Source organism: Nicotiana attenuata, unplaced genomic scaffold (assembly GCF_001879085.1).
Source record: "Nicotiana attenuata strain UT unplaced genomic scaffold, NIATTr2, whole genome shotgun sequence".
NCBI lineage: Eukaryota > Viridiplantae > Streptophyta > Magnoliopsida > Solanales > Solanaceae > Nicotiana > Nicotiana attenuata.
In genome coordinates this window covers 388,494-414,503 of record NW_017670271.1, presented here as the reverse complement: position 1 = coordinate 414,503, position 26,010 = coordinate 388,494, and the positions used below count along the sequence as shown (strand labels likewise).

Genomic DNA, 26,010 nt, shown 5'->3' with positions numbered 1-26,010 from the left:
ATTTCTTCTTCATCTTCCCGGACAGCCTGTAGTGTACCAGCCATAACTTTTTTTTTACACAAATTAAAATGCTAAATGGTTTACTTTTCTGAAAACTAGACACAAAGGACTACAACTTTTATTTTTGGATCATCTCCGAATTCCTTATAGATTGCGAGATATGAGCCTCCGAAGTCAGACCTGTGCAACAAAGATTTCCTTCTTCGCTAACGCGAGGATCTCTTTGCGAACGCGATGAACAGAGTCCCTGAAGCCAAATCCTTCTTCGCGAACGTGAGAGGATCCTCGCGAACGCGGAGAACAACACCAGACACCAGCATCAGCTATTGCAAAACAGCCCGAAATGATCCGAAACCACCCCGAAACACACCCGAGACCCCCGGGGCCCCGTCCAATCACACAAACCAGTCCCATAACATAACACGGACCTGCTTGAGGCCTTAAATCACATCAAACAACATCGAAATCATAAATCGCACCCCAATTCAAGCTTAATGAACTTTAGAACTTCAACTTCTACATTAGATGTCGAAACCTATCAAATCACGTCTGATTGATCTCAAATTTTGCACACAAGTCACATTCGACATCACGGAACTACTCCAACTTCCAGAATTGAATTCCGACCCATATATCAAAAAGTCCACTTCCGGTCAAACTCCAAAAACCTTTAAATTTCTATCTTTAGCCAAATGACTCCAAAATGACCCACGGACCTCCGAATTCACTTCCGATCGCGCTCCCAACACCAGAATCACCATACGGAGCTATTCCCAGACTCGGACCCAAACGGACATTGATAACACTGAAATGCACTTCAACCCAAACTTATAAAATTCTTTCAAAAATGCTAACTTTCATAATAGGTGCCGGAACGTTCCCGGGGTCTTCCAAAACCCGATCCGGACATACGCCCAAGTCCGAAATCATCATACGAACCTGCTGGAACCTTCGAATCCTAATTCCGAGGTCGTTTACTCAAAAATCCAATCTTAGTCAATTCTTTGAACTTAAAGCTTCCGAAATGAGAATTCTCTTTCCAAATCAACTCCGAACTTCCCGAAATTCAATTCCGACCATGCGTACAAGTCATAATACCTGAAGTGAAGCTACTCATGGCATCAAACTGCTGAACAACGCGCTAGAGCTCAAAACGACCGGTCGGGTCGTTACAGATAGATAAATAGATATAGATAGATATACATATATATAGATAATGGACACCTTCATATAAGATGTAGTACAACTCAATGACTCTTTTACTCGTGAAGTCCGTAAATACTAACAACTGAAAAGGTAATTGCGTCAGCTAATTAGCGTCCTAACCCAGTCACCTTAATTAGTTTATGAACATTGCTGCTTTTGAGTTCGTAAGTCCTGAGTATATACACACAAATTTTGAGATAAGATATTAACCAATATTAATGTTAAAGTAGCGAAATAAGACAGATGTAAAAAACTATTTGTTGTAATATATTTGAGAAACTATTTTTTCAACCAAGGTGTTTGTTCGGATCCAATTCAAGTAATATTTACTAATAACAAAATGTGGGATAAGACACGAATGTTTTGTTTTACTAATAATATCAAACATTAAAAATAAAGATTTTAAAAACAATCTTTACATGTTGATCCCGTAAGTGAAACGAGCAAGACCTAAAAATAATTGTTGAGGGAAATAATTACGAGTATCAAGTTTTCAATAATTTATTTATACGAACTGTATATTAGGAAAAAAATGTAATCAAACAAATGAAAAAATCATTTAGAAAATTTCCTCAAATTTCCAAATTCATGGCGACACCAGATGCATAAAACATCTTTTTTTGTGAAAATAGCATGGGCTAGCAGTTTTAAGACTGATAATTGAAAAATAGTCAACGTTTGTAAAGTCACAAAAAATAACTATTATTTTATGCGGAGATAAAATCTTGACAAAAATTCCCTTAACAAATACGGAAAAATCCAATATAATATGTTGGATTATTAAACTCTTACGTATAAACTTCAGATTTTAAAGACATCTTGTATACGAATTCTAACATATTATACTAGAGTTTAACTTGTAAAAGTTTAAAGTCCATCGTATTATTTAGAATTCATATAAAAAAGTGACTACATTTTAATTAATTTTAAAACGGTAGCTAATTTTTAATTAGTAGTTATAAACTAGACTACTTTTACATTTCTCCCTTAAATTTTTGGGGGGATTTGCATCTATACCCGCTTTTTGGGTCACATTTTAACTTGTGCCCGCTTTGCAAAAAAAATTATAAGCGTACCCATTTTTTCGCGTAACTTCAGCATACGGGACTGAAGTAGCAAAGGCAATCACGCAAAATTTCAGCATTCTAGTAGACGGGCCTGAAGTAGCAAAGGCAATACGCTGAAGTTTTTTTGTCCTGGATAAGATGCTGAAGTTATTTAGTTCATTTGTAAAACTTCAGCACTAAAATAGCTGAAGTTTTTTTGTCCTGGATTCATTAGTTTTGTCATAAAACTTTTTCAAAAACTTCAGCAAAAGATGCTGAAGTTATTTAGTTCATTTGTAAAAACTTCTGCACTATATAAGCTGATTTTTTTTTTAAAAAGCTTTCTAACATAGATAAATAATCACCTTATTCTTTTATAGTGTATTACTACTATAAAATAATCATATTACCAACAATATCTAAATCATAAATTTTGGAAACAATAAACGTGAAAAGAACATAATTACGTGGAAATATTCACAAATTATTGTTTACTACCTTATGTATTTATTTATAATTTGTTTTAAATAATCTGATAAATATACTTATGGCAATCATCCCATGAACTGAAGTTTTATAGCAACACTAACAGCAACAGAAGAAAGAATAAGAAGAAGAAAATGGACAAGGAGGAGGAGCAAAAGAAAGAGGCTGAAGTTATTTAAAAGTGGGTACAAATTAAAATAATTAAAAAAATAATATAGATTAAATGGGGCGACCAAGCAATTTTTACCATTTTTTTTGGCCAGAGGGGCCGCGGGCCTAAGCCCATCATCCGAACCGTCAATAATCAGCGTTTCAAAAAAGCTATGTTGCTCTCTTTACCTGTGTGAGGACTTTTGCCCACCAAAATACACACACACACAGAAGTTGCAACGAGGGTAATGGTTCGACTCTGAGCGACCTTTTCAGTTGAAATTTGCTGCTTATAGATCGAAATCGCGAAACTATCTGTCGGTCAACACCTTTCCTCTACATCCCAGGTACAGCTATAACCCTAGTTATTACGGTTCCGATTTTGATTCCGTTGCTGTTACGATTCCGATTTTTATTTCGTCTCCCGCTCATATTATCCACCATAACGTACAAAAAGGTGCTTGTATGTATCATTTGACATATTCAGGTCGTTTTTTTTGCCTTAGTTGATAAGGAGAAATTTAGGCACAGCGTATTGTACTTCTGCGCATAGCTGCAATGTTGTCATTCAGGCCTCTTTCCTACATTGATTCATGTTGCTTTCTGGTTTATTATCTTAATAATGGATCTTCTTATGATTTCCTTGTTGTTATTCATGTCACAGTATTATTTATATACCTAATGTATTGAAATTTTTTCACTTGGAGGCATGGAATCCCAATCTCCTTGACTTTAATTTCGTAAAACTTGCTATATACATATCCTTTGACACTCTAACAAGCAATTTTTAATGATCTGTGTGTTTACTTTGGACCTCCAGCAGGTACTGTGAAAGATTTGACAAGTAAACCATGTTCGGTTCCACAAATGGTAAGTACTTGCGGCTGTCTTGGCATCATTTTTATCATCGAGAAAATCGATCCTGCATCTTCCATCCTTTTTCCCCCATTCTTTACTTATTTCTATTGAAATGAAGCAAGTCATGACTAGTATTTTCACTTTTCATATTTCCTTTAAACTGATGCTCCTAAATAAGAAACAACGGATTAAAAGGACCTGCCTTTCTTATTTTCAGTATCTCTTTTCCCCGTCGTGCATCCTCTCTTGTTTTCCATTTATTTGCTTCATTTCGTAGAAAATGTTAGTATTTCTTTTCGGCTTATATTATATTTTCTGAAATTTTCTCGGTTAAGATGCATTTGTTAGCCTTCTTTTTTCTCTTATTTCGTGCTGTTAGGATGTTCAGCGCTGACTTTTTCCTTTTCCTTTCAGCTTTCGGGCAGTCATCTACTAGCCCGTTTGGGTCACAATCAGGTTTTGGGCAGACAAGTAATAATCCCTTTGCTCCCAAACCTTTTGGTAGTACAAATCCTTTTGGTTCGCAATCTGGTGGTTCCTTTTTTGGTAGCACTTCCACTGGAGTGTTCGGAACTCCCCAATCTTCTTCACCTCTAGGGTCCACACCAGTCTTTGGTGCATCATCCTCACCTGCATTTGGAAGCACTACACCTGCATTTGGAGCTTCTTCAAGTCCTACTTTTGGCAGTTCTTCATCGGCATTTGGGAGTGAGTATTGGTTTCCACAAGCTTCCTTACAAAGTTCAGTTGTACATACTTTTTCCTGAATGCAATCAATGCTCTAATGTATTCTTTAGTACTGCTAAGGCCAATTTCTTAATGCCCATTTCATATATAAGTAACATGATTATGGGTTCAGATCTCAGTGGCTTGGGAGATTGATAGTTAATGATTATTTATTATGCATATTCCAATGACATCAGGGCTGCTGAAGTGAACAGTCTACTTGTACAATGTATTAGAGGGATCTTCTCTTGTCTAGTCATGCCCTTTTCTTTTTGGACAAGTAGTCTACTCTATGCCTATCATTTTTGTTACTTGTTGGCATAGTGTTGGCATAGATGTTCCAATAGGATTCAGTTCCATTTTATACACCAATTACCTGTGCCTGCATGGAGCTCGTGTGTAATTTGTGTGCTCAGATGAATTTGTGTTGCAATTCTCTTACGTCACACTAATGGTATTTCCTATTTAAACCTTGTACGTGAAGATTTTTTTTGATTACCCAGAAATATTCTGTTTCGAGCTTCAAAAGGTGATAAATAGTGAGCGGACACCTCTACCCTTCTCCACTTGAAGACTTTGTATCCAAAGATTATACAATGTGAAATCCTACTTCTCCAACATTTTGAAATTGAGGAACTTATACTTCTGTTGCCTGAAATTATTTTCTTTTTTTTCTTGTATGGGAGGTTATTACTTATTAATACTAATGCAATTTTTTATGGAGGCCAATGAAGGACATTTTTTTTTTCTTTTGATGGGAAGTGCTTTCCATCTATTATATCTTTTTCCTTGGCCTTCCTGTGCCTTTTCTCTCTCCTGTTCTGGTATAAGAGCGAATACATGTTCTTTTAATTGTCTGAGGCCAATGAAACCCCTTTTACCAATATTTTTTTTGCAGCTTAACCTGTATGTTGTTTGCAATGTGCATTTTCCAGCATTTCCCTCTTAGAATGGGAAGTGACTGACATTATTGAAGTAACTTGTGCTACTTTTTTGAAGTTTCTTATAGTCTTAATGTGATTTGAACAGTATTTGTTTGTTCTTCAGTTCTGAAACTGTCTTAATTGTGAAGGTTCATCTGTATTCGGGCAGAAGCCAGCTTTTGGTGGCTTTGGGTCAAGCAGTGCCCAAACAAGTCCGTTCGGCAGCTCGTTTCAACAATCACAGCCGGCATTTGGGAGTGGTCTATTCGGCTCATCTGCACCTTTTGGTGCATCAAGTCAACCTGCATTTGGTACTCCGAGCACCCCGACGTTTGGTTCATCAAGCACGCCTGCTTTTGGTGCCACGAGTGCACCAGCATTTGGTACATCAAGTACTCCAGCCTTTGGCTCTACACCAAACCCAGCCTTTGGCAATACAGGCAGCCCATTTAGTGCTTCAAATTCTCCTATGTTTGGATCTAGCACCCCGGGCTTTGGTGCCACCAGCACCCCGGCCTTTGGTGCCACCAGTTCTCCTGCCTTTGGTGCCACGACAACTCCTGCTTTTGGCGCTCCAAGTGCTCCTTCATTTAGTTTTGGATCTGCTCCTGCATTTGGCCAATCAACATCTGCTTTTGGCAGTAGCCCATTTGGCACATCAACGTCAACTTTTGGTGCTCAAAGTTCTGCATTTGGTAAGCTGCTTTTACTCATGCAAGACAGACTGATAACTCCATCCTGCCCAATTTATGTGATGCTTTCCTTTTTAGTTTGTTTCAAAGAGAATCATACCTTTCTACATTTAGAAACAGTTTAACTGTAAACTTCCCATTTTACCCTTAATGTGATTATTTGTTGGCACCAAATATGAAATACCTATGGTTTGTTTTAAACCACAAGTTTCGAAATTCTTTCGTTTTTTCTTTAACTCCGTGCCAAGTCATCATCACATAAAGTGGCACGGAGGGAGTATATTTTTTGATTAATGACTTGTATTTTCTCTATCAAGAGGTTTGGAATTCAAAAGATGTTTTCATACTATTTGTCTCTGATGCTTGGTCTCTTCATATGGTTTAGGAGCCCAAACTTCTGCAGCAACTTTTGGGAGCCCTGGTTTTGCGCAGTCTGCTGTTGGTGGTCAACGGGGTGGAACACGAGTTGCTGCTTATCAGGCAACACCTGAAGCAGACAGTGGCAGTGGTACCCAGCCTGCTGGGAAACTGGAGTCTATTTCGGCCATGCCAGTTTACAGAGACAAGAGCCATGAAGAACTTAGGTGGGAGGATTACCAGTTGGGAGATAAAGGTAAGTTTTAATGTGAATTATAACCTTGACACTAGTTGCTCTTTATATTATTGGTAATCTCAACAATCTCACAATTACAGGAGGTCCTGCTTCTGTGGGTCAGTCAACTAGTGGAATCAATTTTGGAAGCTCAGCCTTTGCGTCATCATCAACTTCCCCATTTGGCCAGTCATCTTCGAATCCATTTTCATCCACTACAACTTCCAATCCATTTGCACCCAAACCACCCACATTCAGTGCAGGTTTTGGAACCTCAGCTACTCCGGCTTTTAGTTCTTCTCCCTTCGCGAGCTCAAATGCATCTAATCCATTTGGCTCTACATCCTCGACTACTCCTTCCTTATTTGGACCATCAGCTCCAGCTTTTGGAACAAATACATCTCCCTCCCTCTTTGGATCATCTAGTGCTTCGGGTTTTGGATCATCAACATCAATTTTTGGCTCCTCTTCAGCTCAGGCTACTGCTCCAGCATTTGGTCCTAGCTTAAGCTTTGGTAATACTCAATCCTCTCCGTTATTCCAGTCAACTACCCCTTCATTTGGACAGACGAGCTCGGCCTTTGGACAAACTGCATCATCTTTTGGTCAGAGTACGCCAGCTTTTGGTCAATCCAATTTGTTCAGTACGCCTTCTACTGGCTTTGGTGGGAACTTATTTTCAAGTGCACCATTGCTAAATACAAGCAACACGATAGGATTTGGCCAAACAACAGTAAGTTAGTCGTAAACTGCATTCTATGAATTGTTCTTATGTAGCTCTCTTTAGATCTCTCTATCATTTGGTTCCGTTGCATTCATGACAGTCAGATGATTTTCACAAATATTTGCTGTATGGATATTTATGATGAACATGACTATCAGATAAATATTTATTTGTTTGTTTTGGGGTAGTAGCTGGCTTGTCACTTATCGAAAATGAAGGTGTCTGTTAGCAGAAAAAAATGGAAAGTGTGCATGCATTCATGCTTGGTTTGTGTTATGCAGTAAGTGAAAGGGCACATCACCTCATATAGAGAAGTCCGCAAAGTGATAACATTACACAGACCATTATTGATATGGTTGCAAGTGTGATCAATGCCTGGAAACTATTAAACTGTTGCAATCACGTTCTCTTGTTAGTTGACTGTTGGTGATATATGTAGGGTTATGTTTTGAGCAAGCAAATCACTTAAACTTGTATGAAATTATATTCAATGCTTTATCATTTGGGTTGTTGATATTTTTCTCTTGCGGTTGACTTGCTTGATGTATCTTTTTGATTAATTTTTGTTTTATTACTTGCAGTAAAAGTATATTAGATTCTCCCAAGATACATATTGTTGTTTTAATAAAGGCAGAATAGCCTAAAAGGCATCTCTACTTGTTCTAGCCTTCTAGGTTGTCATCCCGGTCCCCGTACTTACGATTTTGCCAAGTGAACGCTTACACTCATTCAAACCCTGTATAATAATCACTTATGACGAGAGGCTGAGGGTGCGTGTAATACCGTCTCCTACACGTAGGATTCCACGCCATTACTAGTGCCACATAGGAAAATAAACGATTGAACAATATGACTGACCACCCAAACCTAATATTTTCGTCATTTTACACTTTGTCGATTATTCGACGTCATCATTTATTTTCTCAGAAAGTATTTTTAAAAAGTTTGAAGAAACATCCCAAATGCCTCAATAAGAACTACCTCATAGCCACCATTACAACTTCTTTCTTTATCTGACCACCGTGAACCATTCCCTAACCACCAGATCGTCCTTCAAAAATCTCACCCGGCTGAACCTGTTTTCATACGTAAGACCATCCTCCCACATTGACTTCTCACCACTACTCTACAATTACTGGTAACCACACAAAAAAGAAAAAAGAGAAATTCAACCGCCACAAAATTTCTTCACTGTAACAAACAACCGGAAGTCACCACCTTCCTCTAAAAACCACCATTAAATACCCATCTTTTCCTCATTTCCTTAAAAAAAAACCCAAACGGAACCTACTACCTCGAAATTACCTGAAGAGCTGATTAATTGAAATTTTGTTGCCTCCGCCATTTTTTCTAGTAAAGAATTGATTAATTGGTTTTGAGTTAACAGCAAAAAAAGGTACTTTTTAGAAGTTCATTTGAGAAATCAATTGGGTTTTGATTAAACAAAAAAAAGAAGCAAGAAATGTAAAAGATTCTCTTATTAAAAAACAGAGAAAAATAGGATGTTTCTGCCTGATCTTATGATTTTGAAGGCTCATCCATTGTTTACAGTGGTGTGGAGGGGAAAAGAGGGATTGTGGCCGAGAAGAAAGGTGCGAGAAACTGAGGAAGAGAAGAAGATTTTTTTTTTTGGGGGGGGGGGGGGATTCAATTAACTTATGAATTTTACTTTTTTATGATTTTAATCCGTTTTAATCAATATCACTAGTATCATTCTCTTTACACGCGTGTGTGACACATGATTTGTCCAGCTCAGCTATGTCAACGCCACATAAGCTCGGTCTATTTTCAGAGGGGTTTAGAAAATTTGTCTTGAACAAGTAGAGGTTTCTGGATAAAAATCCGTAAATATGAGGACCGGGATGTCAAAACGATACAAGTACGAGCGTCTATTAGGCTATTCTGCCTTTTTAAAAATATTTTTACTATCCAGTGATACCTAATTTGCCCCTTTCTTTGGATTTGAAGCCCTCTCTTTCAACTCCTTTTCAACTCACTCAGCCTTCTCAGAGTACTCCTGCTTTTGGGTTCAGTAACTATGGTCAGACACAAGGAGGTAATTAAAATGTGATAGTTCCTCTTATAGTTGGTGAGATTGGTGATGCGACTACTAAATCTATGTCTTTTGTTCTACTGTACAGGTGGTGCAAGTGGTTTTGGTGGCACACCCAGCCTTTTCAGTCAACCGTATGTAACAGCTCTTTAAATGATCCTTACATTTCTTTTGTCCTGTAAGTGCATGCATATGCGCAACATTATAGGAAGTTGTCATTTGGATTTGGTCTGACTTGTGAATATAGTCTTGATGTCACTAACAGCCCCTCTATCAGTCTCTCTGTAGCCTTACTTCCATTTAGCTTGTAGTTATCATACTTGCCTCCAATTCAGGAATTATGTCGGAAATCCTTTAAAATTTGTCAATTTTCTTTCAATTGATCCCCACTCCTAAAAAAGGAATGAAGAAAAAGGACCAAAGGGTGGATTGTTTCTTCAGGTGTCTTTCCTTCCGAGATCGTTTGTGTTCATTCTATAGCCTTCCAAACAGTGAGTTCTATACCACCATAGTAAATCTGTGGTATCATAGAAATATGACATCGATAAGAGTTTATGTTATCAAGGATAAAGGCGTACACATGAGCTGTGGATTTGTGAACAGTAGACCTTCATGAGTACTTTCAGAGGACATATTCAATTCTTGTTCTAATCTTGATCCGTTTTATTTCGATTTGTCTGCGCATGTGCTTCTCTTCTTTTCATGACTTTTTGTATGAAACTGATGAACACCTGGTGCTACAGGTCAGCTAACCAAAGCTCAGTTGTAGCACAACCAGCGGTTGTTACTAATCCATTTGGAACTTTACCGGCGATGCCTCAGATGTCAATTGCTCGTACTGGCACTTCTTCTTCTATACAGTATGGGATTTCTAGTTTACCGGTAAGTATGCATGACCTGTCTTCTTTACTTTGGGGGGTGGGGTTTGGGGGGGGGGGATCTTTTCTTCCTATGTGGTTTTCTCTATGCTTTCTTATTTTGGTTTACGGATGGGGTTATGCCTTTTTTACTTTTACTCCACTTATTTTTTTTAATTATTATATTAGTATAAACGAAAGCAGATCCACAATTTGGTGCTCTTACATGTTTTCACTTTATTGTTTAACAGGTGGTTGACAAACCTGTTCCTGTCAGGATATCATCATTACTGACTTCTCGACACCTTTCTCAAAGACGGGTTAGGTTGCCGGCAAGGAAATATCACCCTAAAACTGAGGGTGCTAAGGTCAAAATGACGTTTTATTTGTGTTGAACCTCTAGTTAGTCCTAAATGAATCTCGGAATCTATTTCTAAGTGCAACAAATTGACTGGCTTTGGTTGACTTGTGTTTCTTTGTAGGTGCCGTTCTTTAGTGACGATGAGGAGACGCCAAGCACGCCTAAGGCAGATGCGTTGTTTGTTCCTAGAGAGAATCCAAGAGCTTTAGTAATTCGTCCATTGGACCAGTGGCCTTCTAGAGGTGGTTTGGAGAAAGTATCCCCATCAAAGCACACGTCCCCAGTGCATGAGAATGGTAGGTTATAGATTTTGTTTTACTTATATGTAGTTCCAAAGCCAACACCAATGCTCTCGGCAAGGAGAAAATTCTTCCTTAATGATAAAGCAATTACCCAGTTTCTGCAAAATTTTAGGGCGGTTACCAACCTCATCTTGTATCATATCCCTAATATGCAATAGCTATAGATTTAAGGTTATGCTTGTGGCTGCCATTTGTGTTGATTTTAACTATCATTGGGGGAGTTTCGACCAGTCCTGACATTCTTAATTAGGCATCTTCTTTCTATCAGGACTTCAGGAGTGCTAGTATATGTAGCAAGAAAGATAGTTTGAGCTTGTGGAAAGATATCACGCCTCAAATCCAAGTTACACCCCAATAGAAAGTAGACATGTGGTAGGGTCTTAATGTTTCTGTTCATTTTGATTTTGACTCATCCAACATGATACCATGCTCAAACCCAAATTACACTCCAATATACAATGGACATAGGGTAAGGTCTCAATGTTGTCTTTCGTTGTGATTTTGACTCATCCAACATGTGAGAAACATTGTGCTTTATTTATCTATTGCTAAATTTTGATTTTCTGCACTTGGTTAAATTGCATGTTGCATTTGAAGTTTGAACTGATAGCAACTCCTAGTGACTTTTGCATCTTGCCGGTTGAAATTAACAGTTCTGAATGAAAGAGCTTGTAATTGGGATCTTGGATGGCAGCTCCTCTTTTGTGAATATAGTTTCTAGGCCATATCTTTCTAATGGTATTGATTCTCACTAATAATTTAAGGCACTTCCATAAGTTCTGAAGTGCAAAATTTGGTCATTTGATCATTTTATTTTGGCTAAATACTTAGTACACCTTAAACTTTGCACAATTTGTCAGTTAGACACTTTAACTTTGCAGTGATCATTTTGACACCTTTTCTTGGCAGAAGTGTCTCCTAATCACCTCAACTTTCAATTCATTATTCCCTAGGAAAAAGCTGAAAAGGAGAAAACTTTAGGCCACATAATCTATAACATAACCCCATAGCTAGCAGAATCAAGAAATTCCTAAACACGCAGCACTGTAACAACTAAACTATAGTAAGCAATCACATACATCTCAGACCTGCACGCACAAATTAACTAAAAAATATAACAAAGCACCCAAAAACTTCTAGAACGCTAACAACAACAACAACAACAACATACCCAGTAAAATCCCACTAGTGGGGTCTGGGGAGAGTAGAGTGTACGCTGACCTTAACCCTACCCCGAAAGGGTAGAGAGGCTGTTTCCGGGAGACTCTCGGCTCAAAAGAAAAGACAATAATATGAGTAAAGGAAACAAAAGAAAAAAAAGGAAACAAAAGAAAAGGCCTGTAACAACAAAAGATGCCAGAAAGATAATAAGAGACTCGGTAAATAGACATCCAAGTGCATCGATGTCTAGGTTTTATACTATGATGGAAATGCTTAAGAGACTAGGTAAATCTAAAATCACAAGGAAGCAAGTTATCTCAAAGGCTTTTGAGTAAGAAAATAAAACATGGAAGAAAAGGAGCCTTACAAATAACAATAAGTTGGGGTAAGGCTTACTCATTTTTGTTACTTGTCATACTTGCATTTGGTCTCATGTTTGCCTGGGATCATGTTAGTTCAGTTTGGTTGGATATTTTCATGTTGGTTTAGGAATAAGCATGAGATTTGAATAATCTGGAGCTTTGAATTTGTTTTAAAAGATAAATTATTGAGTGTTTTGAAAGAAATGAACCCGAATAGAGGGGGCATATATAGAGGATTCATACCGCTGACGTTAACAAATGGTGATGAGGCGTAGTTTATTGGTTGATCTTGCCGTACAAATAGCAATGCTGTGGCAAATCTTTAAATGTCTGAACCCGGCCTATCATAACAGGTATATAGTTGAATATCTTCATATCCACGTCTTCAGGCTACAAGTTGGTTCCTATTCCACAAATGTAGAATGCACATCCTTTCTTTGCTTGTGCTCATCTTTCTCTTTGTAGTTTGTCTTTACTATATCGAGTCTTGCTTCAGAACTATGTTGTTGTATAGTGGTCTTATTTTGCTGAAGAACGCACTTCATATTCAGGTAAAATTCCTGAAGTTGTTTCTGCTCCAGTTACCGAGACCAGTGCAAACGATAAAAACAGTAAGTAATTTTTGGAATTATGCAATGGGTTATTTTTTTTTTTTTCATAACTTGCTTGAACTTTTCAACAACAACAACAACTACCCAGTATAATCCCACAAGGTGGGGTATGGGGAGGGTAATACGTACACAGGCCTTACCCCTACCCGAAAGGGCAAAGAGGCTGTTTCCAATCGACCCTCGGCTCAGGAAAAGGAAAAGAAAAACAAAAACAAAAAACAAAAGAGCATTAGTAACTCCAGCAGAAATCACATAAATAATTATCTAAACATAAACCATAAATAAAATGGCATGCAAATATATCGACCAGTAACTACCATAAGGGGGCACAATACAATACACAGATCATCTATGGAGAGCCCTACCAACCCCCAGCCCCGGGACAGAAGTACGAAAAATTCTAGAAGCCCCTATCCTACAACCCTGATACTAGACCTCCAGACTTTCCTATCAAGGGCCATGTCCTCGGAAATCCGCATTCTAGCCATGTCCTGCCTAATCACCTCTCCCCAATACCTCTTGGGCCTCCCTTTGCCTCGACTCGCGCCAACCACCGCCAGCCGCTCACAACTCCTCACCGGGGCATCGGAGCTTCTCCTCCGCACATGCCCGAACCACCTGAGCCTCGCTTCCCGCATCTTCTCATCTACTGGGGCCACCCCCACCTTCTCCCGAATAACTTCATACCTAATCTTATCTAACCTGGTGAGCCCGCACATCCACCTGAGCATCCTCATCTCCGCAACCTTCATTCTCTGGACATGGGAGTTCTTCACCGGCCAGCACTCAGCCCCACACAACATGGCAGGTCTAACCACAGCTCTATAAAACTCCCCCTTGAGTTTCTGTGGCACTTTCTTCTCACACAAGACTCCTGATGCAAGCCTCCATTTCGACCACCCCGCCCCTATACGGTGAGTGACATCCCCGTCGATCTCTCCGTCCCCCTGAATCACCGACCCAAGATATCTGAAACTGTCCCTCTTGGCGATGACCTGAGATCCAAGCTTGACGTCCCTGCCTACTTCGCTCGGCTCGGCGCTAAACTTGCACTCCAGGTACTCTGAGAGTCTGTCTCCAAACCTCCAACCTCTCGTTAACATTGACCCTCGTCTCGTCTATCAGGACTATGTCATCAGCAAATAGCATACACCATGGCACATCCCCTTGAATATGGCGTGTTATAGCATCCATCACCAAAGCAAATAAGAGAGGGCTAAGTGCAGATCCTTGATGAAGCCCCATTACCACCGGGAAATGGTCTGTGTCGCCACCCACCGTCCTAACCCTAGTCTTAGCTCCATCGTACATGTCCTTGATCACTCTGATGTAGGCTTCCGGCACGCTCTTCGCCTCCAGACACCTCCATAGCACCTCCCTTGGGACCTTGTCGTACGCCTTCTCCAAGTCGATAAAACACCATGTGCAGGTCCTTCTTCTTATCCCTGAAGTGTTCCACCAATCTCCTGTGTGGATAGCTTCTGTAGTGGAGCGGCGCTTAGTAATTTGATACCCCTATAGTTGTTACAACACTGGATATCCCCTTTGTTCTTATACACGGGCACCACTGTACTCCACCTCCACTCCTCCGGCATCCTCTTAGTCCTGAAGATCACATTGAACAACCTGGACAGCCACTGTACTCCTGACCTACCTATGCATTTCCAGAACTCCACCGGGATTTCGTCTTGTCCGGTCGCTCGACCCCTACTCATCCTACGCAAAGCCCCCACGACCTCCTCCACCCTAATGCGCCTGCAGTACCCAAGGTCTCTATGACACTCTGAATTCCCCAACTCCCCTAGCTCGATGTCTCGATCCCCCTCCTCGTTAAGCAGGTCTCGAAAGTACGCCTGCCACCTCTGCTTGACTTGAGACTCCCCCATCCTCGTCCTTGATGCACCTAACTTGGTCTAGATCCGCGCCTTCCTCTCCCTCACTTTAGCCAACCTGAATAACTTCCTGTCCCCGCCTTTCTCCCCCAATTCCTCGTACATGCGACTAAACGCCGCATTTTTTGCTTCCGTGACCGCCAGCTTCGCTTCCTTGCTCACCACCTTGTAGCTCTCCCTGTTGACTCTCCTTTCTTCCTCGCTTGCGCTCCCTGCCAACTTAGCAAACGCCGCCTTCTTCGCGTCCACTTTTCCTTGGACTACATCGTTCCACCACCAGTCACCTTGATGTCTGCCTGAATAGCCCTTGGCTACCCCGAGCACATCCCGCGCTGCCTCCCTAACCAAGTTCGCCGTCTCTGACCACATTGCGTCCGCTTCCCCATAACTTCTCCAAGCTCCACCATCAGCTAACCTCCTCTCCAACTCCTGGGCTTTCTCCTTAGTCAAAGCTCTCCATCTAATTCGCGGCCTGCCCCGAGCACCCCTCCTCTCTCTCTTCACCCAGAGACCGACATCCATCACTAGGAGTCTATGAAGAGTCGAAAGGGACTCTCCCGGAATAACCTTACAGTCCTTGCACAACCCTCTATCGCTCCTTCTGAGGAGGAGGTAATCAATCTGAGTCCTCGCCGCCGAACTTTCGAAAGTAACCAAATGCTCCTCCCTCTTCTGAAATGACGAGTTCGCAATCAAAAGCTCGAAAGCCCTGGCGAAATCAAGCAGCAAAGTGCCTCCTCCGTTCCTAACCCCAAGGCCAAAGCCACCATGCACCTCACCATAACCACCAGCATCAGCCCCAATATGACCATTAAAATCCCCTCCAATAACTAACTTCTCAGATTGGGGAATACTACTCACCAACTCGTCCAAGCCCTCCCAAAATCACCTCTTAACCTCCTCGTCTAGGCCTGCTTGCGGCGCGTAAGCGCTGATGACATTGAGGACGCAACCACCAATAACCAACTTAATAGACATTAACCTATCGTTCACTCGCCTAACCTCCACCACGGACTCCCTAAGATCCCTATCCACCAAGATACCCACTCCATTCTTACCCCTCACGACCCCAGAATACCACAGCTTAAACCCGTCTACATTCCTCGCCTTCGACCCTTTCCACCTAGTCTCCTGCACACAAGCTATGCTGACCCTCCTTTTCTGAAGAATCTTCGCCAACTCAATGGACTTACCCGTCAGGGTGCCTATGTTCCACGACCCGACCCTCAATCTGAGCGCCCGCTATCCCCTTCCAACCCTTGCCTCCCGCCCCACCCACAGAGCCGCTCCCTGCCCCCCTGCTCACCCCCACCACCACCCCCGCCCCCCGACGGACATGACCTTACACCACCATTCCCCGCCGCGGCCATTATCCCTCCAACCGACTAAGGAAAACAGTGATGCACACACGGAGTTTAGCAGAACACGAAAAAGGGTGCTAGCTAGATAGCGACAGAGTAAACCACACACAGGATGCTAGCTAGAATACGTAAAAAGGTGTACAGAGTAAACAAGAGATCAGGAGGTACCAACTCCCGGTGAAAAAAAACCTGGAAGTAAGCTTTGATGCGCCCGAGGTCACCTACTGCCAACTCTTGCACGTTCCGGCCGGTGTTGCTTCGCTCTTCACTTCCAAACGCCTCAAGCCCGCCTCGTCCGCCGCGACTAGTACCTGAAAATCACACACACACGACAACCCCACACAAAAACGCGGGGGGGGGGGGGTCTGCCTGACTCGGGAAAGGGGAGGGGGTGGGGTAAGAGGTGAGGAGGAGGTGGGGAAGGAAGGTGGAGGGTGAAAGGGAGAATGGGGAATAGAAATCTATACAAAAAATGGGGAAGAGGGGGGGGGGGGGTATGACGTCGCCGGCGCTATCGCCGGAAAATACAGGGGAGTTAGGGGGGAGGGGCGAGAGGGCTGGGTGGGCTTACCGGTGGGGGACGTGAGAGAGGGGAGAAGGGAGAGAGAGAAGAGGGTGAGCTTACCGGTGGGGGGACGTCGCCGGCAGTAGTGGAGTCGCCGGAGGAGGAGGGAGGGGGGCAGGGGACGGGGTTGGGTGGGGGAAGGGAGCTGACCGTTGTAGAGGGAGGAGAGAGAGAGAGGAGTAAAATATATGGATTACAGATGTATGCTTATAAAATATATGGATTCTTGCTTGAACTTTTCAATAAACGAAAATGTTAAATATTATTTTGTCAGGAGAATTTTGGTTCTGAGAACTTGAAGTTAACATTTTGCTTAGAATACAAAGTTTATCAGTAGTGAATGTTACTTCTATCTGTCTTACAGTGTTAGTTACTCAGTTGTCACCAGAAGTTAAATTTCTGTACAGTAATTTGGCCTCATTAGCTGCATTTCATCTGTTCCTGCAGAAGATTTGGTTGAGAATGGCCTTGATAAAGAGGGTCTCCATAGTGCCAAACTAAACCAGAAACCCAATGGTCTCCATGAAGGGAATCACCTCCAAAAAGGAGGGGGGTCTTCCATTACCCTTACTGGCCATCGAGCTGGTGAAGCAGCAATTGTTTACGAACATGGGGCTGACATTGAGGCTCTGATGCCAAAGCTCCGCCATTCTGATTATTACACAGAGCCACGGGTTCAGGAATTGGCAGCAAAGGAAAGGGCTGAGCCTGGGTTCTGTCGCCATGTGAAGGATTTTGTGGTTGGTAGACATGAATATGGAAGCATCAAGTTCATCGGGGAAACAGATGTTCGACGGCTTGATCTGGAGTCTTTGATTCAGTTTAACAATCGGGAGGTGATAGTCTATATGGATGAGAGTAAGAAACCTCCTGTTGGACAAGGTCTTAACAAGCCTGCTGAGGTGACACTTCTCAACATAAAATGTTTTGATAAGAAGACTGGACAACAATATACAGAGGGTCCTAGAATCGATAAATATAAGGATATGCTTAAGAGGAAGGCAGGAGATCAAGGTGCTGAATTTGTGTCCTATGATCCGGTTAAAGGAGAATGGAAGTTCAGGGTGCAGCATTTCAGCAAATATAGGCTTCAAGAGGACAATGAAGATGAATGTGGAGAATATTGCTTTGACAATTTTGTGGTGCCAAGTGGCAAGAAGAATGTTAGATAGCTCAATTTTCTGGTATATGCAGTTTTTGTAAAGAACCGCTAGCAAATTTGTGGAATATGGGTTGTGCATTTTCCTTTTTTACCTTTTGTTGTGGATTGTGTATTTGTATGCTTCTGCTGTTTTTTACTGGCGCTACAACCTGTTGTTATTCGAAGGGCAGTTTTTTGCATTTGCCTTATTTGTTAGATCGTTAGTTTTGGAATGATGGATGCTCATTTTTATAATGCTTAATTGCACAACTTCCAGTTTTGTGATTATGTATTCATGAAATAAAGCACTTACCGGAACTAAGCCGGTGAGAGCTCGGAATTTACGTCGAGGTTTCAAGGTGCACATTAAGGTTCAAACGCTTGCTCTAACCAATAAATAACCGATTTGCTTTTGGCCATTGTAACCGGTTAAAATAAAGAATTAGATTGATTATCCAAGCGATCAATTTTGTCTTAGAGCACTAAGAGGTCGTTTGGTAGAGTGCATTAGAGAAAATAATGTATGCATTAGCTTTGTGTATTAGTAATACCTTGTTTGGTACACTTTTCAATCTAGGTATAACTAATACAAGCATTAGTTATACATCCTATTTGGTATTATCCTATGTATAGCTAATGCATAGCAAACCATGGTATTAGTAATACCAAGGCTATTAATGCATGCAATAGCATGATTAAAGACAATTGTCCTTAAAGTCTCTTAAAGCTAAAGAATATAGAGGAAATTTTTGTAAACAACTAATTTTTTTTAAAAAATCATGCAATGCGTTTTAGTTTTTAATACACCACACCAAACAGTGTATAAAAAATAATTTCTGCATTACTAATACACCCTATTCAACATTATTCTTATACACCCTATCAAACGACCCCTAACTTTATTCTCCAGCCAAACACGGAACAATCCCTAAGCTAGGTTTTATCTTTCTTTAGTGAATATTTCCTCCGTTCGCTTTTACTTGTCCCACCAGTAACATGAAACAAGTTATATTGGTCATAGTACGAAAATTGCCCTCCCATAGCATGATTAACCAGAGTCAAATGTCAGAGAAGTAGGCTAGCCACTTTTTCTCATTAAATCTGCTACTGAACACAGGGTCATCAAAGTATGCAAAATAGGAGCATTCTCGGTCCACCTTCCACTCAATTTGAAATGTCTCTATCATAAACAATAAGTATACCTACACACAATTTACTAATCGCCATATTTCGCACCAAAATAAACAGCGTTCTCCAGCAAACATAAAATCCACCTCACTCCATTGTCATTCTTAACAGATTGCCAGGGTCAGTCATAAGGTTGACATTATACCGTCATAATCGATTTCATGTATAATTTTACTTCCTGTTTTTGTTGTTACTTTCATGTAAGAGATATGACGAGAAATCAGCATATAGGCAATAAGGCTATGGAGCATAATATCTTTCAAAGTAGGAATAACCATCCCCAAGCGCACCAACCAACCCCCCCCCCCCCCCCCCCAAAAAGAAAAAAGAAAAAAAGAAAAAAAGAAAAAAAGAAAAAAGCCCCTACCAAAAGCAACACCCAAAAACACAAAAAGAAGAAAAAGAACCAAGAACGTTCCATGATGCGGACCCAAAAAGTAATGATCTTACCTGCTACATGGATTTGATTAAATAACAATACATCAAATTCCATAGCGGATCAAGTTGCATTAGCCCAAATTCAACTTCTACTCCCCAAAATGCCTATTTTATTCATAGTATATCTTAGAGCAATGCACCTAAGAATTCAGAAAAATCTAGAACAGGTCTAGCCATGACTTGCAGACATGTTTGTCACCCACAAACGGTAGCCTTACTGAAAATGACAAGGGCTTATCAATGAGGATGTTTACCATGTCGAACGCATAAAATCCAGTTGGAAAATTTTAATCACATGTCCCCACAACTAAGGGGGATTAATCAAACCCATGGGAGATAATCCTGTAGCATAAGGTCCCATTACAAAAGACCAGAAGATACAAGAGAGTACAAAGAGTGTCATCAAGCCTGATTCGAAGGAGATCACAAGCTTGAAATTTCTTCACTGTAAAAGCTTATCCAGCATCATATCCCCTCGACTTTCTCCCAATATTTGCAGGGAAAACATAATTATGGGAAGCTTTTACCTTTGACTTGAGGCTTTTCAATCTTAATCTTCACTTCCAGTGAGTTGTTTGCCTGGTTGATCTGCGTTTCGTCAGGTAGGGCAGAAAGAAGGAATTTCTTGCTAGAACCAACATGGTGGCAGAACTGCTTGAGCATATTTCGACCCCTCATCCATTTGAGCATTAGCTTCATGTGTGTTTTGCTGTTTAATCCACTAACATTAGCTTCCTGAAAGGAAAAACAAGTCAAAATTGTAACTTATCTAGTCAATTAATCATATTGACAATGTTAAGAATCTTAAGGCTGACTTATTAAAAAAAATCTCGACATTGGCCAAACTATCGAAGCCCCTGTATTTTTAAAGCGAGAAGCGCAAAAAAGCGACAAGCGCCCTAGGGCTTTAAGCGTGAGGCGAAACGCATGCTCCATTGAAGTGAAGTGCAACTTTAAAAGAATATCAAAATGAACACCAGACAAAATAAATAAAATAACTAACTAAACAAGAACTCAACAAAAATAACATCCACAATGCAAATCTTCCAATTGAAAAAGTAAAGAACTAACAATCCTCCGACAACAAAATAAAAAAAAAAAAAAAAGAGAAAGAAGAAGAGATCATTAATCCATCTATAATTGCAATTATAAGTTGTTTTTTACTATTAACCAGGAGAGTGGCAGAAATAGAGAAAGCACTAAATACCAATTTGCTACTAAAAGTTTTATTTGCTTATACAAACTCCAAAAAAAAAAAAAAAAACCCAAACAGGGAAAATAAAACCTAAAGAACTAGCAAAACAGAAGCAGGAACAAAGGCAGCCGCAACAACTCCCTTTCAGAAACAGCGGAGCAGTGAAGAAAAGCAGCCAGTAGCTAAGAACCCTAGCAGCAGCAGCGAGAACAAAGCAGCAGCCAGCAGCGAATAAGCTACCCCTTACTTTTTGTCTAAAAAGGTCCCCTCCCTTTCTTTTTTTTTCTTTTCTAAAAAGGTCACTTTTTTAAAATTAAAAAAAAAAAAAAAAGTGCCTTTCAGTGCTTCGTTGCTTCACGCTTCTTCGACAGAAGTGGCCGCTTCTTTCAACTTGCTTCACCTCACACCCAAAAAGCATCATACCCTCGCTTCGCTTCAGAGCTTTAAGAGACGAAGCACTCGCTTCTAGCAATTCTGCAAAGTATTAGTTCGGTTGCTATAAGTTCGACTTCGGATTAATTGGTTTGGTTATTCTGATTTTTTTTTGTTTTGAGCCTATAAGATGGGCTTCTTCTTCGTACAAAAATGAACATCTGAATAAAGTGTTCATTGTTAAATTGCAACTATAATTCCTCATTTCCACCACAACCCTTTAAACAAAGTATTCGTATCAAAATCATCCAAAGAAAAGTTTGCTTATAAACACGTGGCTTATTAGTGCCTCATGCAAGCAATACAACCATTATCCGGGAAATTCCTATCAACAGAAGCATTAAGGCTCCGAGAATCAACAAAACAAAGACCAACCAAATTCCAGCTGCTTACAAACATGTGACAATCAGACAACTCGATGGAATATCACTTTCAGCAGTTCAAGAAAGTACTCTTGACGGGCAAAATCATCTAAAAGACAGTCACCTTGAAAATTAACAAGTCTAAAAATAGTAAAACCATGTCCAAATAGATCATACAACTAAGAGTTCAGGTTCAAATGCACTAATAGGCTATTTTGACTGATTTATAAGGGTATTGAATTTGGTACCGGGCTAATGTCTAATGGGTAGGGCTAAATGTATGGTATAAAAAAAACAGATTTTCGATACGGATATCTAAGGCCCCGTTTGGCCATGAGTTTTGTCAAAATAAATTTGGGATTTATTTTCAAAACTCATTTTTGGCCATAAATTTTGCCCATATTTTGGCCAAATACCAAATCTCAAATCCCAAAATCAGCTATTGAGCTGATTTTGGGCCTAAATCCCAAAACTTGGGAATTATATACATGTTTTTTCAAAATAAAGTTGGAAAATATGTTTTGAAAACCTATGTCCAAACACATTTTCATCTTCAAACCAAACTTCACCCAAATCAGATTTTTCAAAATAAATTTGGGATATGGCCAAACGCTAGCTAAAAATCCCAAGTCCTAAATCCGAATTTCGAATATTTCAAAAATAAGATCTGAAATGCAAACCGTAATAAAAAAATCCGAATAAGAAGTACGGAACCACTCCTACATCCATGGTGGTGAAAAATGAAAATTACCCTTACATGAATAGGTTATTGTATCAATACTACTTGGTGGACAACGCTTCTACATTAGTTCACTGAACAAGTCACCCTTTCCTGATCATGTTTTGGAGCTCTTTGTGCATCAAATGCCCTGATATTTAAGAAGTTTACAACAACAACAACCCAGTATAATTCCACTAGTGGGGCTATTTAAGAAGTTTAATCCTAAATTTTTAATTTCTTATGATTTAGGTTTAGTCATATTTTTTTTAATCCTAAGTGCCTTCATCCATTTGCTAGAATCAGTTTAAAGAAAAAGGCTGTAAAATTTGTTTTAATAGAATGAACTTCCATTGTCAAAAAACATATCACTTGTGCATTGTCAAAAAACACATCACTTGTGCATGTCAGACGGGAACCCAAGATTTAAAGGTGGCGTGGACACAACAGTGGCTTCGACGAGTGCCTCTTAGAGAGCCTGTGTTTAGGGGTCCCAGAAAAATATGTAGACATTTTTCAAGGTATATACACACATACATAGAGAGAGAGTTTTTCTGACGTTAACGGGTGCCAGTGACCCCTCTGCACCCAACACAGGCCCACCTCTGAGTGGCATAGAATATGGTTCGTAGAGAAATGCAGAAGTTGCAAATCTATGGATGTGGTTTTAGCTTTTCACCACTTCTACATATATTTATATGGGTAACTTTTCCGATAAGGTAAATACTTAATATACTCCATAGATGCCATTACTCATACTAAATCAATGTAAAGATTCATGCATATGTCTAATCTGATACACAAATACAACCTTAAGGAAAGAGCGACCAATAAGAGACCTTTGAAAAAGAAATGTTACAGAAAAGAAATTTTACTGCATCAAAAGAGTGATCTGAAACATAAAGGAACCGAGGACTATCTTGTTGTAAATTCATTACAATAACAAAGGTTTCATAGGTATGACTGCTAGACAATGTAGTCATGAATTTTTTTAAGAAATAAACTCAAATAGGAAACTATTGTGTTAGGTTAGACATGGTTGCTTGCTTTTCGCCTCTAACACCAAGTGTATGTCTTAAATTTGTTGCATCATTTGTCATATGCTAATTGTCTATCCTCATTTCATTCTCTGAACAGGTCCTCAATTATCAGACACTAAGTGCAAAACTTTTAAGATCTCAAATAGGGATCGGCACAAGAGCAAAGGGCAGAAATCAATATTGTATTATTCTTGAGCAAGTATCTTCTTCGTGCATTTTCGGAGGGTATGGACCTTGTTGTATTGGGGAAAAACATTCACGGAATATATATAATATTTACCCAAATGATGTAAGCAGGAAGGATTAGAGCAGGGTCAGAAAGTGTCACCTTGGCGAGGTTCCAAGTATTGGGGAGGGTGAGGGGACCGTGCTGCTTGATAACATGGTAAAGAGATTCTGCAATTTCAGCAGCTTCTTGGGGTGGTACCTTGGGGTTGATCTTCCTAAGATTTGGTGCCCTTTTCCGCGAGAAATGCCTGAGAAATACAGTTGCTACGCCATTTCCAGCATTCAGACCCCTGCGCCACATATCTCCTCAACTCTCACCTCTCTCTGCTACTTCCTGTTGCTATTCCCCGCCGTATTTACCTAGAGAATCCTGCCTCTCCCTCTTCCTTGCTCCTATCCCCTAGCTTCAAGGAAACAAAACCCTGCTTAAGCCCTTTCCCTGGACTCCTCTTTTAACTTTGGGCCGAGTTAGGTCGCCTGAACCCAAAAGCAGGAGTAACTTGGATAGAGCTGGTCAAATCAATATTTAAGTTTTTTTTAAAAAATTTCCGGTCTTTGATAAAGTTATAAAGTGCTTAAAATAAATTAAAAACAATCTAAAACAAGCCAAAAGCAATAAATTGGGTAACCTCACAAAATTATTGCTAAAAAGCTTAAAAACTATTTCTTCTAAAAAGTCACTTTTTAAAACTAATCCAAACGGGCTCTTAAATGTGTTAAGTTATAGGAAATTTTATATGCTATAGCTAAATAATGCACCTTATTTATTATAAACTAAAATAATTTAAAATATTATTATTTATAACCACTTTTTATATTTTATAGCAAAGTTCAAATGTATACAACTGATCCCTCAACTTTTCTCTCAACCCTCTCTCCATTCTCCCTCAACTCTCTCTCCTTTTGTCTCAACCCCCTCTCTCTCTTTCCTATATCTTTTTTGCCACTGTCTAGCTCTACCCGCGATGGGTCCATTACCGGTAACGAAAACAATGGAGGAAGATCAGAGGCGTCACCAGATTTGGATCTAATGGAGATGCCGGAATCATGGCTCTCTTTCTCTCTCCTCTCTCCTGAAACCCTGGACCTGCTTCGCCGGCGAAGGCTGTTACACCCCATGTTTTCGTATATAAAAGTACGTCGCAAGTCAACTAATGTAAGCTATGAAATGAGATCATCTGTGAAAGTACAACAAGTAAGTTAATCATGTTAACTTGGAGGTTACAATATTTAAGATTACGAATACCACGCACCAAGAGGGTTTGAAGGCTTAGAAGCTAAACGACTTGAAGAAAATAAGTTTCGTCAAAAGTCGACAAGTTGTGAATGTTATAACATGTACTTTTGGGGTGAGACTAGAGTACTTAACATTATAAGGAGATTTATGAGTTATTTTAGTCGTATGATAGTCGTGTGTCATGTTTTGAAATCAAGTGACTTGTGGAACAAAAGTGGGAAAAGGTCATCACAAGTTACAATCATAAATATGCTGAAATTTAGGTTAAATGTAGCTGAGCATTTCTCCGAATGTACTTGGGATTACGGGATGATTTACCTACCAAATTGAAGATCTACGAGTCTAGTTTCCAACGGATTAAACCGTTCATTAATAAAACATTGGAGTAGAGACATATTTGCATTTTCGCAAGACTGCGCAGAATGGTAGGTGACAAATAGGTGCATCACCTACTTCCTAAAAGGAGAGGCCTCAATTAAAAGCCCCTAAAGTCGGCCAAGAGGGAGTTTTAAGGACTTATTAACTCATTTCATTCACTTATTTCTCAGACCAAAAAATCATATTGAACCCTGCACCTCCTCTCCAAAAATCCCACACAACCCTAGGTTATTTCGGGTGTTACGATGTGATTCTAGTGCCGAAAAGCCCGGACAACTTGCTAGTTTCCCTTTCTCCTTCTTGTAGCTGCGTTGGGGGACTGATTTTGGATGAAGAAGGGCTAGGTTTCATGGGTTCTACTCAGTCCAAGGTAAATTTATGCTCCTCCTTCCATTATCTATGCTTGTACGAGTTGTAACTCGATCGTAAAGACTAGACCAGCGAGTTTCGAAAGAGTGGTATGTTGTTTGTTGTTGAGTCACTGTTGTCTGGTTGTAAACTTATTTTTAAGTTAAATTCATGGATGGTTTTGGATAAGAGGCTTAATTATGTACTTTTGGTTGTGTTGCTCAATTTGAAAAAAAGGACATGTGAAGCGTGTTTTAGTAAACGGAAAAATCAATTTTGAGTTGTTGAACTTGTGGGACTATTTTGTGGGCTGTTTCGTGTTGCTGTTGGGTTGTCTCTTTTGATACTGTTTTTATGGAGTTTAGGAGGATAAAGGG

The 26,010-nt window shown here is 40.1% G+C and overlaps 2 protein-coding genes across 4 annotated transcripts; one reads left to right on the top strand and one right to left on the bottom strand.

Annotated features, from left to right (window-relative positions):
- The first annotated feature begins 3,049 nt into the window (after positions 1–3,049).
- On the top strand, positions 3,050–18,302 carry LOC109237061 (nuclear pore complex protein NUP98A). Of its 3 annotated transcripts, none has more exons than XM_019403309.1 (13): positions 3,051–3,235; positions 3,712–3,758; positions 4,161–4,454; positions 5,545–6,090; positions 6,473–6,700; positions 6,781–7,412; positions 9,372–9,459; positions 9,545–9,590; positions 10,200–10,338; positions 10,565–10,681; positions 10,796–10,970; positions 13,051–13,110; positions 17,376–18,302. In XM_019403309.1, the coding sequence occupies exons 2-13, from the start codon at positions 3,740–3,742 to the stop codon at positions 18,098–18,100; spliced, it is 3,069 nt and encodes a 1,022-aa protein (XP_019258854.1). In that variant the 5' UTR covers positions 3,051–3,235; positions 3,712–3,739; the 3' UTR covers positions 18,101–18,302. The 3 variants fall into 3 exon arrangements, with proteins under 3 accessions (XP_019258856.1, XP_019258854.1, XP_019258855.1); XM_019403310.1 differs by having other exon boundaries at positions 3,709–3,758; XM_019403311.1 differs by lacking the exon at positions 13,051–13,110 and having other exon boundaries at positions 3,050–3,235.
- Positions 18,303–19,766: 1,464 nt separating this feature from the next.
- On the bottom strand, positions 19,767–24,150 carry LOC109237060. Its single transcript, XM_019403308.1, has 2 exons — positions 23,771–24,150; positions 19,767–20,430 (listed from the first exon to the last, which is right to left on the bottom strand). Exons 1-2 carry the CDS (start codon positions 23,969–23,971, stop codon positions 20,206–20,208), a joined length of 426 nt encoding a protein of 141 aa, XP_019258853.1. The 5' UTR covers positions 23,972–24,150; the 3' UTR covers positions 19,767–20,205.
- Between the last annotated feature and the right edge of the window lie 1,860 nt (positions 24,151–26,010).